The sequence below is a fragment of the Bubalus bubalis genome, chromosome 16, assembly GCF_019923935.1.
Source record: "Bubalus bubalis isolate 160015118507 breed Murrah chromosome 16, NDDB_SH_1, whole genome shotgun sequence".
In the NCBI taxonomy this organism is placed as follows: domain Eukaryota; kingdom Metazoa; phylum Chordata; class Mammalia; order Artiodactyla; family Bovidae; genus Bubalus; species Bubalus bubalis.
In genome coordinates, this window is record NC_059172.1 from 296975 (window position 1) to 312976 (window position 16002).

At 63.0% G+C, this 16002-nt stretch overlaps 1 protein-coding gene across 1 annotated transcript in view; it reads right to left on the minus strand.

Annotated features, from left to right (window-relative positions):
• Positions 1-124: 124 nt before the first annotated feature.
• Positions 125-16002, minus strand: part of GLB1L2 (galactosidase beta 1 like 2) — a 39211-nt gene continuing 23333 nt past the window's right edge. The window contains exons 6-19 of the mRNA XM_025265966.3: positions 15019-15111; positions 13571-13652; positions 9863-9933; positions 7940-8024; positions 5696-5833; positions 5221-5301; positions 4567-4673; positions 3903-4043; positions 3675-3746; positions 3415-3493; positions 1623-1710; positions 1333-1444; positions 980-1096; positions 125-851 (exon numbers count right to left, since the gene is read on the minus strand). Coding sequence (XP_025121751.2) covers positions 765-851; positions 980-1096; positions 1333-1444; positions 1623-1710; positions 3415-3493; positions 3675-3746; positions 3903-4043; positions 4567-4673; positions 5221-5301; positions 5696-5833; positions 7940-8024; positions 9863-9933; positions 13571-13652; positions 15019-15111 — 1353 coding nt within the window. The 3' untranslated portion in view covers positions 125-764. The remainder of the gene's footprint in view (positions 852-979; positions 1097-1332; positions 1445-1622; positions 1711-3414; positions 3494-3674; positions 3747-3902; positions 4044-4566; positions 4674-5220; positions 5302-5695; positions 5834-7939; positions 8025-9862; positions 9934-13570; positions 13653-15018; positions 15112-16002) is intronic.

The window sequence follows — 16002 nt, forward strand, 5'->3', positions numbered from 1 at the left end:
CGCCAGACGGTCTGCATTCCCCACCAGCTGGGCTGACTCTGTGCCCAGCCCCACAAGCCCGTGTCTCAGCTCCCCGCACACAGACCGGGTCAGAGAGACACTGCCAAGCAGGCCTGGACTCAACTCTGTGGCTTTATTGCAACTCAGGGCAGTGAATTGGAGCCCCGCAGAGGACTCACCCCTGGGCACACCCAGGGGTCTGGATGCACATGTGGGAGGAGGCTGCCTGGCCCTGCCCCCACCCCCGCCCCCCCCCAATTCCCCAGAGCAGTGGCCTTTCCTCTCAGTGGATGCTTCCTCATGTGGAGCGGGGTGGGAATGCGTGGATGCAGGAGGTGAGGACCAACTCTCAGACGCGACCCCGGGGAGCGCAGAGGAGGCCGCAGGCTCTGCACTGCACTGGCGTCCTCCCAGGATGGCAGAGAGACCTGGGCAGGTCGTGAAGGGACATTGGGCTCCCCCCACCCTCCATGGACAGCACGTGCCCCCCAGCTCAGAGCTGGGGCCACAGGGACGAGGGCACGGCTGGGCCGGGGCAGAGGAGCAAGCACTCAGGAGCCGGGCCCCACCGGCCCCCATGGTGAACAGTCCCCATCTGGCCCAGGGGAGTGGGGAGGCGCTCCAGGAGGGAGGGCCCCTCGCCCCCTCCTCGCACCTCTGGTCCTGCAGGGCAAGGGTCAATTGCAGCCGCAGGCAGACTCCCAAGGGCGGCCGGAGCGGGCACAGGCCGGTCAGCAGTCAGCGGGGTCGCGGGCCTGGGCGGCTCAGTGCACGTACTCGTGCTGGCCCAGGTTGGGCGTGTCCACGAACTGGATTATCCGTTGCGCCATCTTCTCTTCAAAGATGATGATCTGGGGGAGATGGCCAGCCTGTCTCCAGGCGGAACGTCTGTCCTCTCCAGCCCACCCAGGCCCCCGGGGAAACACGGCAGGGCAGGGAGGGCGGGGCTGAGGAGGGGTCCCGGGGGACAAGCCCCCACCTTATTTAAGCCTATGTCCAGCCAGGCGCCTGGGAGGTAGAGGGTCTCCTGGGGCCCGATGTTCCAGTAGCGGCCGAGGTTCTGGTTGTTGATGAACACGACCCCCTTTTCCCAGCCCTACGAGAAGCAGAGGGACGCATCAGTTGGCTGAACTCAGAGTGACAGGAGCGCTTGCCTTCCGAGGGACCAGCCAGGACTGCCCCCAGCCTGCAGCTGCCCCCGCAGGGTGCTCGGCTCAGACTGGACCCCCAGTCCTGGCCCTGAGAAGCCCGCCCGGTACTCTCCACCAGGGATGCCATGACGGAGAGCCTGTGGGCACACGCAGTGTGCACGCCCCGGTGGGGGTTACACACCTCCAGCTTCACAAAGGTGTCATAGGGGGAGTCCAAGACAGACAGGGCTCCCAGGAAGAACGCAGGGAACACGGGCTCCTCCGTCAGAGGTTTCCACTTGTCTGCAGTGAACCTGCGGGCAGACGGACAGGGAGGGGCCCTTCGCAGGTCGCCTGTGTCCAGAGCCCCCGCCCGCCCTATGGCCTGTGGCAATGGTTGGGGAGGGGGTCCCAGGAACCCCGGGGCGGGGCGGGGCAGGGGCAAGGCTGGGCAGCCTCTTCTGCTCTCGGGTGGCATAGGGCGGGACAGACCTCTGCAGGAAGCTTCTGTCCATCTCCAGGCTGTAGATTTTGAATTTTTTCAGGGGAGAATCGTTCAGATAGACATTTCCAATGATACCTGTGGGAAGGGGTCAGGACACTGGGCGAGGAGGGCCGACAGGGGCCCAGCGGGCCAGGCACATACATGGACTGCTTCCGGAAAGTTCCAGAAAAGACTCCCCTCCCCGGAGAGGCCAGCTCCCCAGGGGGCTCTTCACACACTAATTCCTCCCCTGCCATCCCAAAGCCCTGCGAGCCAGCGGGTGGAGTCTGCCAGCCCCAGGCTTCTGGGCCTTCTGAGGGCCCGGCCGGGCTGGCCTCTGTCTCTGGGCCTTCTAATGGGGCACCCGGTGGTATCTGCCTCTGGGTCTTCTGGGGGTTGCCCGGGGTGGCTCTGAGGGGGCCCGGAGTGGCGTCTGCCTCTGGGCCTTCTGGAGGGCACTCCCTTTGGGGCTGAGGCTTTCAATAGGAAAGGAGACCCAAATGACGGGTTTGACCAGGACATCTCAGCCTGCAGCTACTGAGGTCAATGTTCTGCGGCCCAGATGGAGCAGACCAGTGACCCGGCCAGGGACCCCAGGAGGACGGGAGAGAAGGGGAGGCCACGGCTGCGAGCCCAAGGGAGGCCCCAGGGGTCTGGGGGGTTCTCATCCAGCTCCTATCTCAGACTGCATGAAACCCCCCGGGTTTGATAGATAAGAAGAGAGAGAAGGTTCAGAAAGCCCCCAGGACTCACCCCTCCAGGGTCCCTCAGGACTCACCCCCTTCAGGGGCTCCCAGGACTCACCCCCCCAGGGTACCCCAGGACTCACCCTTCCAGAGGGACCCCAGGACTCACCCTTCCAGGGCCCCCCAGGTCTCACCCCTCCAGAGGCTCCCAGGACTCGCCCCTCCAGGGTACCCCAGGACTCACCCCTCCAGAGGGACCCCAGGACTCACCCCTCCAGGGGTCCCTAGGACTCACCCTGCAAGGGACCCCCAGGACTCACCCCTCCAGAGGCTCCCAGGACTCACCCTTCCAGGGGGACCCCAGGACTCATCCCTCCAGGGTACCCCAGGACTCACCCCTCCAGAGGGACCCCAGGACTCACCCCTCTAGGGGTCCCCAGGACTCACCCCTCCAGAGGGACCCCAAGACTCACCCCTCCAGGGGTCCCTAGGACTCACCCTGCAAGGGACCCCCAGGACTCATCCCTCCAGGGGCTCCCAGGACTCACCCTTCCAGGGGGACCCCAGGGCTCATCCCTCCAGGGGCTCCCAGGACTCACCCCTCCAGGGGTGTCTAGGACTCACCCCTCCAGAGGGACCCCAGGACTCACCCCTCCAGGGGTCCCTAGGACTCACCCTGCAAGGGACCCCCAGGACTCACCCCTCCAGGGTACCCCAGGACTCACCACTCCAGGGGTCCCTAGGACTCACCCTGCAAGGGACCCCCAGGACTCACCCCTCCAGAGGCTCCCAGGACTCACCCTTCCAGGGGGACCCCAGGACTCATCCCTCCAGGGGCTCCCAGCACTCACCCTTCCAGGGGGACCCCAGGGCTCATCCCTCCAGGGGCTCCCAGGACTCACCCCTCCAGGGGCTCCCAGGACTCAGCCCTCTAGGGGCTCCCAGGACTCACCCCTCCAGGGGTGCCTAGGATTCACCCCTCCAGAGGGATCCCAGGACTCACCCCTCCAGGGGCTCCAGAAACCCCCATCCACCCTGGAGCCCCTCCGTGGCACAGCCCCGTGCCCTGCGATGCTCCTGTGGGGAAGGCCAGGCGGGCGGCACCATGACCCACCTTTGCGCTGCTGGTCGATGTTGTCCCCGTAGTTGACCCTCCCGCAGTTCTCCACCAGGATCCTCAGTGTCGTGAACCCCTGTGGGCAGCACAGGGCGCCCTGAGGAAGCCCCAGCCGCCCCTCGGGGTTTCTCGGTGGCGCCCCAGTTCTCCCTGAACTCTGAGCACGAGATAGTGTCCCTGATCACAGAGCCACACTCACCCCACCTCTGTGGCAACCCCCAGTCCCGGCCCCCTTCTGGCCCCCCGCCCGGACAAACCTGGACCATGGGGATGATGATCGTCTTCTTCTTGTAGTCGAGGATCCCCAGGAAGAACGTGTTCAGGAACACCTGCCCAAGGAGCAGGTGCGGGCTACAGCGTCGGCAGGGTCCTGGGGGTCCAGCCCAGTATGCAGAGGGGAGGGCCCAGGGGTGGGGAGGAAATGGAGGCCGCAGTGTGGGGCCATCTCCACACGTGGGGGCATCTGGGTGCGGGGTCACCCCTACCTGTCCCCGGTCACGCACAAGGGCAGTGAGGACGCCGGACGTGGTGATTGTGGTCTCATACAGTGTGTACCCGAAGGACTGCCCGCTGCCCCCGTTGATCGGGAGGTTCTCCATGTTGACCGGGTGCTCCGAGGTGATCGGCTGCACGGACAGGAGACGGGGGTGAGGCTGACTGAAAGAGGCCACCTTGCCTTCCGGGGAGCGGGGCACAGGCTGTGGGCGGCCTCGTGGGGTCAGCACATGGGGCGTGGTGAGGATGACCGCTTTCTATTTGCTGTCACTCGGGCAAGCGCCACAGTCCTGCCTGATTCCTCATCAGGGTCAGGGGACAGGGACAGAAGGAAGCTGAGCATAGGGGCCTGGGGCTCGGGGTGGACCCCACCTCGGCCCCCTTGCTCCTCCGTGCTCCTCCTCTGGCTCCCTGCATCCCTCCCCCCTCCTCCGTGCTCCTCCTCTGGCTCCCGGCATCCCTCCCCCCTCCTCCTCCCGTCAGCCTGTCCTCTGCACTCTGAGCTGAGGCCAGGGTGGAGCCCCGTGGAGACGGGTTCTCTTCATCCTTCAGCTCAGTAGCTCCAGGAAGCTCAGAGCGTCTGTGGGCCCAGCCGCAGTCCGCAGTCCGTGGCGGGGGATGAGGCCCTGAGCCCAGGGCCCAGCTTGCACTCACCAACTCCAGGAAGTTCAGGGCATCCCACAGGGACACGTAGAAAGCTGGTGTCACTGGGTCATATGCCGTCTTGGGAAGAAGGTCAGGCGGGATGGGAAGAGGGGCCCCTGCACCACAAGCAGACAGTGGGGCGTCCCCAAGGGACCCGACAGTCACTGCACCCCCAGCCACCACAGGCCCCGGCTCCTGCCCACACACAGCAGAACACACCACTGCCAGCCACACAGAGAACCCCCCAGGAAGATGGGGGCTGGACAGGGGCTTGCTTCTCACACCCTTCGAAACATAGACACTTGTGAGGAGGTGAAGCTGGCAAGACCCCTGCTCAGATGACAACAGTCGCTCATACTTCCTTGTCCTTTCTAGGAAGTTCCTGCACAGGGAGGTGGGGTGGGGAGGAGGGGGGTCGGGGAGGGGAGGACGATGGGGGAGGGCAGGGTGATGGGGGAGGGGGAGGACGATGGGGGAGGGGAGGGTGATGGGGGAGGGGGGAGGACGGGGGGAGGGGGAGGTCGGGGGGAGGGGGGAGGACAGGGGGTGGAGAGGGGAGGAGGGGAGGACGGTGCGCTGGAGGGAGGTGTGGGAGGATGGTGAGAGGGAAGGGGAGGAAGCCAGTTTCCTGAGGTCTCAGAGCAGCGGCCAGCATCCAGGTACCTGCCATGGAGCCAAAGAATTCCCGGAGCTTTGTGTACTTGGCCGTGTAGTCCCCGGCCTCCGTCAGCACCGCATCGTAGTCTGCGAGACACCAGACAGGTCACAGGCGTCAGGCCCCAGGACAACGTCGCGGGAGGAGGCGGGCTCAGCAGTGGGCTCCTCGCCCCAGCAACGCCACAGGCAAGACGCTCGACGTGAGCCGTCCGTCAGTCAGAATGCCACACACACTGAACACGTGAACGGCCCCAGAGTGTCCAGACCCCACTTGGCAGGCGGGAGGCCCCCCAAGGGCCACCCCTCCTGGACTGGGCTGTGTTTCCTTCCCCAGCCAGTTGGCCTCCTACACCCTTCAGTGTAGCTTTGGTGACAGTCTGGACAAAACCTCGCCTTCACATGGGAGGTGCCAGCTGCTGTCCCCGAGGGACACCCGTGGAGTGACCAGGAGTGCTGTGCGTGCCCCACCAGGGATACGCACCGTAGCTGGTGACATCGGGCTTGTAGTCCTGGAAGTGCATGGCTCCTCCGATGAAGCCGAAGTTGGTGCCCCCGTGGAACATGTACAGGTTGATGGACGAGCCGGCATTGACGATGGCCGACACCGTGTTCAAGACCTCTGCAGGGAGGGGTGTCTCATGGCCGAGCGGTCACAAGCTCTGAGCCCCTGGGAGGCCCCTCACCGCTCCAGCCACGGCTTCCCTGAACCCAGCCGCAGTCCGTGGCCAGAGGCCCGGAGTCCAGTGCTCGGCTTTCGGCCGCTTTCAGTTCCCAGACGAGTCTGCCTGGGGCCAGGCTGCAGCCAGGGCCGCGCGCCCCACCCCCCGCCCAGGGGGCGTCGCCCGCTGCTCACCTGGAGGACCTGATTAGAGGCACGGTCTGAGCGCCCCCGCCCCACCCGGGCTGGAGGAAGCCCACCACACGCACAGGGTCAGTGGAGGAGTAACATGCACGATTAGTGAACATCACATACAGCTTAAAACCCCTCCACTGGCTGAAGGAAAAGAGCTGAACAAGGCGCTGCTCTTTGGTCGCTGAGTCACGTCTGCCCCTCTGCGACCCCATGAACTACAGCCCACCAGGCTCCTCTGTCCATGGGATTCTCCAGGCAACAGCACCGGAGATGGTGGCCATTTCCTCCTCCAGGGGGTTTTCTGGACCCAGCGATTGAACCCACGTCTCCTGCACTGCAGGCAGATGCATTACCACTGAGCCACAGGGGAGCCAAGCAAGGCCCCTATCAGACAGCAAATGTTACCATTATTGATTAATAACACTGGCTGTTGATGAATCTGGGGGGAATGGACATCTTTGACAGTCCTCTTCCTGGAGAAGATCACGCCCGCGTGAAGGAAGCAGTGCCAGCTGGGGATTCACCCCAGGGAAATGCCAGGTGCGCCCGGCTGATGTGCAGGGAGGCTGCCCGCAATGCGGTCTGTGAGCACAGACCGTGGACCTTCTGCATTCCTGGCATGTTCTTTGCTGAGCCACCAGCGAAGCCCAGAAGCACCCAGGTCTTCAAAACGAGAGGTCACGGGAGGCGGTCTCTGCATCCTCCAGAGCAGTGGGGGCATCCACATCTCACAGCACAGGAAGCTGAGCTTCTGGGCCTCTCACATCTGCCCGCACTGGCCCACACCTCCACCTGCCCACACTCGCCCACACCCGCTCACACCTGCTCACACCCATACCTGCCCACACCTCCACCTGCCCACACTCACCCACACCCGCTCACACCCATACCTGCCCACACCTCCACCTGCCCACACCTCCACCCGCTCACACTCGCCTACACCTCCACCTGCCCACACCCTCCCACTCACACACACACCTGCTTGCACCCGCCCACACTCACCCACACCTGCCCACACCCGCTCACACCCACACACACCCACACCTGCCCACACCTGCCCACACCCATACCTGCCCACACCTCCACCTACCCACACTCACCCACACCTGCCCACACCTCCACCTGCTCACACCCGTCCACACCTCCACCTACTCACACTCGCCCACACCCGCTTACAGTCATCCACACCCACACCTGCCCACACTCGCCCACACCTGCCTACTCCCACTCACACCCACTCATACCCACACCTACCCACACCTCCACCTGCCCACACTCGCTCACACCTGCCCACACCCAATCACACCTGCCCACACCCACACCTGCTCACACCCGCCCACATCCACTCACACCCGCCCACACCCCCATCCACCCACATCCGCTCACACCTGGCCACACTCACACCCGCCCACGCCCACTCACACCCACCCACGCCCACACCCGCCCACGCCCACTCACACCCGCCCACACTCACACCCGCCCACACCCACACCCGCCCACGCCCACACCCGCCCACGCCCACACCTGCACGTGCACGCAGAGTGCAGACAGAGAACACCTGCACTACACACATGGAAGCGTCTGCTCTGGACTCCGGGTTTTTATCTCCTCTTTACACACATCCTGTGTCGGCTGGATGCCAGCGACGGTCATTCATCACTACTCCAGAACTATTACAAAGACCCCAGAGGGGTGTCTGACTGCTCCTTCCCCGTCGAGTCAGAGGACTCTGGACGTTCTCAGGAGCTGCCTGTGCATACAGATGCCCAGAGTGCCACACGGCAGCCAGTTCACACCATCGGCAGCTCCTCTGGCGCTCAGTCCTGTGTCAGAGGCCAGCACAGGCTGCACGGGGTCCCGCCAAGCACCCACCTGAGGAGTCCAAGATGTAGTGGGGGCCACCCCACGAGTCAAACCAGCCCGTCCAGTACTCCATCACCATCTTGGGCCGACTGCCCTGTGCGCCAAAGGGAGTAGTTAGCTGGCGCCTCTGCCTGCCCAGCCCTTCCCCAGCCACATGCTTACCTTCGAGGGAGCTGCCCAGGGGCTGCAGCAACACCGCCCCAGCTCCCGGCCCCCCGCACCTTCCTCCCTCCCACAGGGGGCGCTCCTGCAGCTGGCCGCCTGGCGGTCAGGGTCCCCAGTGCACAGAGCACCCCCGTTCCATCCGGGGACCGCAGAATCATGGTCCACTGAGACGGTCCTGACCGCGCCACGGGAAAGCCATGGCTCGGCTTCCTCCAGGCTGCCCACCTCCCAAGGGGACACTCGTACCACATCTGGGTCACTAACGAGGGTCGCTAGTCACACAGGTCAGCAGTCTCCCCTGCGGGGAGGGGCTCCAGGCTGAGAGCCAGGGCTGGACTTCGGCCGACAGCCCAAGTCACTGTGGCTTGGGGCTGGCTCCGCACTGACTGTGCTGCATGCCCTGACCGGATTGCCGGGGGCCTCTGTCCTGGAATCTGTGTCCTGAACTGGAGGATAGACGCACAGCGGCCAGTGACACGGCTACTGGGACAGTCACACGAGACAGGCAGCTGGCGCTGTCAGCACACACGGCCCAGCCCTGGGAGGCGCCCGGAGATGCCCACATCCACCCTCCGGTCACTGGGCACAGACCGGGGCTGGCGGAGTGCGTGTGAAACCCCTGAGCACCATACGGGGCCTCTGACCTGAACCTGGATGGGTCCATGGCCCCTTTCTGGAGGAAAACACGCGGCTGAGCAGCGGGCAAGAGGCCGCTGGCGCTGGCGGCGGATGCAGTGGGCAGGCTGGCCGGCCCTGAGCCACCTCTCCAAGTGCAACTCCACGGTGCCCACGGGGAGCACAGCTGTCCTGGGTGCTCCCCAAACATCACCCACTTGACCCTCCAACGGCCCTACGAGTCAGTTCCAGCACAACCTCCACTTCCCAGAAGAAAGAGGAGAAGCTGAGGGTCACTGCACCGTCTTTTCCTGGATGACCTTGAGGGCGACTGTGTACCTCGCAGGACTCTTCCCAAGTGGGTGTCCGTGTCCCTGAGGGCAGAGGCTCTGTGGCCTCAGAACCCTGCCAGCAGGCGTGGCACAGGGTGTGGGAGGGAGGGCGGACGGGGCTGGTGCCCACCTGCGCACCTCCCTCCCTCCCGCCATCCTGCCTCCTCCCTGCCCATCCCTCCAAACAGAAGTGCGGGGCGGGGCCGGCCCTGCGGACCTCCCACTGCCCAGGACTCCTGCGGCTGAGCCTCTAGACCTCACCCCTGCCTTCCGACAGCAGCAGCTGGGATGGGGGTGCCCCAGCACCCCACGGCATCTGTGCTGGGTCAGGGGCAAGCCCTCCAGCACCCTAACCCCTCCAGGTGTGGGTCTCAGAGAGGACACCCGCCCGCCCGCACTAAGGCAGGGGAGGGCGGTCTTGAAGCCTCATCGCCCGTGAGGCCCACTCTGCGCCAGCCTGATGGGCCGTGCCCCCAGCCAGCTGAAGACAACAGACAACAGCCTTTCTGGGCCCCAAGAGTCCCGGCGGGTCAAGGCCAGACCCAGGCAGTGAAGCATCTTCCCCACATGGAGCACGTTGGGGGCTCACTGAGTCCATGGAGCTCTCGAGTTCCAGGCCTTCAGAAAGGCCCCCTTTCTCATCAAGAGGCAGGAACCCACCTCCACACACCTGCCGGCACCAGGCTCCCCTCCCCAGGGGCAGACAGCACAGGGCAGGGTGGGCCGTGCATGGGGAAGGGGGCAGAGCTGAAGGCCGAGCCCTGTGGTCCCCCCGCCCACTGAAGCCCCTGACACTGACCCAGGCTCAGCGCGCACGCACCTGTGCGCCCAGCAGGATGGTGGTGAACAGCTGCAGCTCCGACTGTGACTGGAGGTTGATGGTGGCCAGCACTGCGGGCAGGAAGGACACAGGGGACAGCGATCACCCCTCGCCCGGAGGGCTGAACGCCCCTGACGTCCTCAGCTCACCAGCAAGTAGACTAATCCTGACACCGTCTCCAACCGCCAACCAAGAGTTTAGTTCCTCTGTCGCCAGGAGACTTCGCTGGTTCATCTTGGAAATGCCACCACTCAGCACAGGCCTTACAGAGATCCGCTCACTAAGCAGCTGTGTTTGACTTACATAATTTTCACAACCTGAGCATGCATTTCCTTTAATTCCTCCTTCACAGGAGCCCACAGTCTGATGTTCACTTTGCACCCCCAGCCTCCAGCACTGGGTGGACCATCTAAGAAGACTCCCCTTTTACGCCTTAGATGAGGGCTAGTGTTCTGTCCCATCCCCAGCGATAGTCCCCTTGGCTTTCCACCAGGGAAAAGCACAACCAAGAACAATGTGCCATGTTTGGCCCAGAGGCATGGACGCGGCCAACCCTCAGGCAGAATTTGGCTCCGAGGCTCTTGCCTGCTTCCTGTCCCTGGACAGAGGGGCTCACGTGCCCTGGCCTGAGCTCTGTTGTGCCCAGGAAGATGGATGCTCATTGGGTGGTCTCCTGTGGAGCGTGAGCCCTGATCACGGGGCTTCCCTGGAGATCTGGTGGGTAAGACTGTGCGTCCCTTGCAGAGGTGCAGTTTCCATCCCTGGTCGGGGAAGGAAGGTCCCAGGGGCCACGTGGTGAGTAAACAAAAACCGAAAAAGAGATCTTGACAACACTGGAGAGCAACTTAACTCTAATAAAAAATTAATTAAGTTTTTAAAAAGCCAAACATCAGCTGGGACCCCGGGAGGCCCACTTGCTATGGAGAAGACCCCACATCCGGAATCTCCTCACCTAACATGAAGAGCCACACCGACAGGGGGCCAGTCTGAACCGGCCCAGCAGAAACCTCGGAGCCACAGGGCAAACCAGCCGAGGGAGCCCTGCACCTTCTCCATCCCACCCCCTCCAGAGCCAGAGAATAGGAAGGAGGGTGAGGAGGGGCGGGGCGGCCAGAGACTCTCAGAGGGCATGGTACAGGGAAACCTGAGGAGCCAGGAAAGGGGCTGGGGGGTCGTAACCAGCCTGTGAGAGCAGAGGTGATGACCCACCGCAGCCCAGTGGCCCCCTCCAGCCACCTCTCCCCTCACCCCGTGCCTGGCCCCCTAAGAAAGCCAAGCCCCAGAGGTCCGAGCACCTGCAGAAGAGGAAGCCCAGAAGATGGCTCCTGCACCTTCCTGCCCCCAGATTCTCATCATGTCAGCCCGAAGGATTCCCTCCAGAGTCACTTAATCCTGTGAAAGTCACCCCCAACACCCACACCTGCTTCCCCTGATTGGAACGGCCGCCTCAGTCCAGTCACCCCCACAGGGAAGGGCACTAGTCACAGCCACTGGCAAGCAGGCCATCAGAAAAGAAACGCATTCAAGGAAAACGCGGTGCAGGAAACACAAGGATGGGGAGAAGGTGGTTGAGGAAATTGCCCAGAAAGTAGAAGGCAAAGGAGAAGACAGGCAGCTGGAGAGCCACACGGCGCAGAGGGTGAACACATGCCTTGGACCCACAGAGGACGGAACCAGAGAAGAGGCGGGACGGCACAGCAGGGAGCAGCAGCCTCCAGGACTGCTCTGTCCAGCCGACAGCCGACAGAGAGCCGAGGAAGGTGGGCTCCGCAGAGACACAGGGCCCAAGTCACAGCAGCACGTGTAGAAAATGACGGACGACGCTTCAAAGTCCCCAGACCCGGACTCCAGGGGACCTGGGCCACCGTTGGGCCAGGGACACGGTGAGGGCATCGGACTAGATCAGGTTCCGACAGGCAGAGGTGTCTTAGAACACCCTGATGGGAGCTGGAAGCTGCTGGTCAAGTGTGTAAGAGACACAGGGAAGAGGAGAGACAGAAAAAACTTTGAAAGAAAAGGAAAACCAATGGGTGGTTACATTGGAAGCGAGCTGGCCACAAACACCGTCCAGAACAACAATGGGCTGCCCGGCCCGTGTAAGGACCTTTACTCAGGCCCCAAGTATCGTGCCCATCAGGACAGTGGTGGGGGGACAGCTGCACCCGGCAAAGCTGCGGGGCCAGGGCGGCAGGAGAGAGGACTTGATGTCCACACTACAGGGCTCTCTGTGCAGGTTATTTAGAGTCACGGAGGCAGAGCCAAAGTGAAAGGTAAACAGCTCAAAGTGGGCACCTTGGGGCGAGGGCCGCGGAGGCTGCACCGCGTGTTTCTTTCATTGTTGTTTTGAGTTTTTGTTGGGGGATAACCGCTCCACAATGTTGCTGGTGTCTGCTGCACAACAGCGTGGATCAGCTGTAGGTATACACATGCCCCTCCCTCTGGGCCTCCCTCCCGCGGCCCCCTACCCATCCCTGGGTCTTCACCAAGCACCCAGCTGAGCTCTGTGCTGCACACAGGTTCCCGCTCACTGCCTATTCACACGCGCTTCTGTATAAACGTCAAGGCTAGCCTCTCAGTTCATGAGCATTTCCAAGATTTCTTTCACCTGGTGAAAGTCTTGCTTTAATCACATTTAACTAACTGAAAAAAATCATTCCAGGGAGCAGGTACGGGCCAGGGGCGGGGCCGTGGTGGAGGGGAGCCCCGCTGTGGAGGGGAGGGGGCCACAGGAGAGAGGCGGTGCCGTGGGTGGGGTGCGTGGTAGGGGCGGGGCCCACGATGGAGGGGGTGGGACCCGCGGTGGAGGGGCGGGGCCCACGATGGAGGGGGTGGGACCCGCGGTGGAGGGGGTGGGACCCACGGTGGAGGGGCGGGGCAGGGGCGGGGCACGCGGTGGAGGGGCGGGGCCCACGATGGAGGGGGTGGGACCCGCGGTGGAGGGGCGGGGCAGGGGCGGGGCACGCGGTGGAGGGGCGGGGCCACCAGGGGCCCCGGAGACCCCGCACCCGCCGCTCGCGACTCCTCTGTGGTCCCCGCGGCTGAAGCGCGCTCCGGGGCCCAACGCCTCAGCCCAGAGCCTGGGTTCTGTTCCCACCCGACGAGACAGCGCCGCCGCATGGGCCCCTCGGGAGGCGCGCCGGGAGGGGCTGCCCTGAGGTGCCCGGACGCCAGTGAGAGAAGAGGCCCACGGTACTGGGTCGGAGGCTGCGGGCACCGCACGTGTCACTCGGGGCCACTGCGGCCTTGCAGAAGGCAGCGTCGGGGAGAGAGGACCACGGCCCTTGGGCGAGCAGAGGCGCTGGGAGCCGTGAGCGTGGACGTGGGGAGCGCGGCGCTGGCAGAGACCGCCGTCCCGCGGGGACAGGCCGGGCTCCCAGGAGGGCGCGGGGAGGGCGCGGCGCAGGGAGACCAGGGCGAAGGCCTCTGCTCCAATGGGAGCGGCTGGCGGGGACCCAGCACCAGCAGAGGGGGGTGCCCACAGGGCCTGAGGATCAAGCTGCGAGTGAGCTGTCCCTGCCGGACACCAGCCCATGGTCTGCCTGGCCTCTTTGGGGACCCTGCTGGACGCCCACCTTGCTGTCCCGTGTCCTGCCATCCGCGGGGCCCTGGGTGTCCCTGGTGCTCCACCAGTCCACCCCTCCAGCGCCGAGCACGCAAGAGCTCAGGCCAGGGCGCCGCCCCCACCTCCCACGGCCTCCTGGCAGGTACCTCCGTCCAGAACGCCGCTCTTCAGGCCGCCCTGGTTGTCTGAGGTCAGGAGCAGCTCCGCGATCCCCCGGTCCTGCAGGGCCTGCGAGGGGGTCAGACAACAGGCTGTCCTTCCTCACACCTCCCACCACGTCACACTCTGACCTCCGCCCGGAGCATGCCCTGCGGCCAGGAGAAACCTGCGTCCCAGGAGCCCAGCCTCCCCTGGGCTTCGAGACCAGGCAAGCATCCCTTTATGCACCCCATCCCAGACACCAGGGTCACCACCCGGTAAGAGAGACAGCAGAGCAGCTTCCTTCCCTGCAGCCCGGGGACTGGGGAAGCCTGGTCCAGCCCCACAGGCACAGGAGAACAGGCATCCGGGGCTCTGGCCCAGGGGAGTCTCAGGGTGGCGCTGTGGCAGAAGACGCCCCGCTGAGCCTGCCCCAGACAAGTACTGAGCTCGCCCCATCCGGCTTCAAGAACAGCACCCTCCCCGAGGGAGCCTGGCCCCTCTGCAGGGGAGGAGGGGGACACTGGGTGAGGACCTCCGAGCATCTGCAGGGACCGGAGGAGCCCCCAGATGGACATGACTCTGCCCATGACAGCAGCGGTCACCCAGGACACCAGGGGCCGGAGAGGCTCTCATCAGATCAGCTGGAGGCACTGAGGCTTTCTCGACGCACACGGGGCCCGACCCTCCCACGTACAAAACGCTGGTGCCAGTGATGTCATCACTGTCCTGTGTGCTGACCGCTCGCTGGATGCCGGAGCAGCACTGAGCCTGCGACTTGACTGCACATGCAGTTGGGACAGGCAACCCTCCCATCAGTCCCAATTCACAGAAGAGAGCAGAGGCGTAGAGAAATGGATGCATCTGTTCCAGGTCTCAGCTGCCAAGCAAAAGGAGCCAGTTCTGAGCAGCTGTTAGTCACTCATCGCAGCCGAGGCTTTGCAACCCCATGGACTGCAGCACACCTCTGAGTAGGAATCTGTTCTTTTTGGTGTCGCTCTGGCCCTGCCCTTGCCTGCTCTGCCGCACACTCGGTCAGGGGCTCCAGCCACCCGCACGCTGGAATCGGATGTCTGAGCTCCACCCCAGAGACCTTTGCTTAACAGACGGCATATGGCCCGGGCACAGTGAGTTTAAACAATTCCCAGATGAAGCCAATGTGCAGCCGAAGGAGGGGCCGCTGCTTTGAGTGCTGGGGTCAGATCAGCAACCTCCACCTCCAGGAAGGCCTCCAGGGCCCTGTCAAGGCAGTTCCGTTACTCTCAGCCCCCGCAGCACCATATGTACCAAAATCCCTGTTAAACTCAGCCAACAGAGGGCACAAGTGAGGACCCTGTTGCAATCAAGGTCTGGAGAAAGGATTTACCGCTTAGTAAATGGTGCTGGGTGACAGGCCCACACATCACACTAGAGCCCATGGAGGGAACGCGCAGAGGTGAGCTGAGCTGACTCTTACCTTCTTGATATAAGGCATGTAGGCGGGGTCTTTGTTGTAGGACCCATACTCGTTCTCCACCTGCACAGCAATGATGGGTCCCCCATGCTTGTACTGAGAAAACAGAGAGCAGTCAGAAGCTGAGGGTGTAGTGGGACCCGTATCAGCTAATGTCACCACACTTATCACCAGTGACAGCAAAACATCCCATTCAGAAGTGCAAGTCTCAAAAGGTCTGATATACAATTGAGTGACGTCAGTAAGACAGGGAGAAGGAAGCGCCAGGCCTTTGTCTCCCTAGGGAAACAACAAAAAAACAACTGCACCACTGACTAAAGTAACTTTATAGGAGCTCTGGAAACAAGCCAAATGTTTAAGCAAACAAGTGAACATCCAGTCAAGAAAAAGACACATTCAAAACAGTAGCACATTCCAGGATTTCGCTCACCTGTGTCCCACCTACTCCCTGGAGTAGCAAGGTGCAGTCAGAAGGACACAGCCTGAATTCCAGCCCCCTCCGTCAAGACAGAAGGAGCGAGATGGAACTTGTTTGCAATGTTCTGGGCTATTTGTGGGCTCCCTAGAGAACTAGTTTCTGTCTCATCTGACTTGGAGATCAGAGAGAAAACGTTGGTACGGTTTGGACCTCAGGCTGGAAGCTGCAAAAGGCAGCAATGGGTCACAGCCTGTAAACATTTCAGGGGGACTACAGACCCATGGATGCCCCGGAGCAAGGGATTACAGGCAGAGGAATATGATAGACTATCTAAGGCCACAAGAAGAGTCCAGGGTGAGACTCTTGGAGAAATCAACCTGTAAAAGCAGCTGGGGAATTTTTTTTTAAAGCATACACACAAACCAGACAGGATACATACCAAGAAAATACCTGAGAATATCTCAAGCCTGCATCCCAGGCTGATCTCAAGGCTCAGGAGCCCACTAAATACTAAAGGTCTTTCTAGAAGACTGCACACACTGGGAGAGGGGCTGTCTTTACAAATGCCT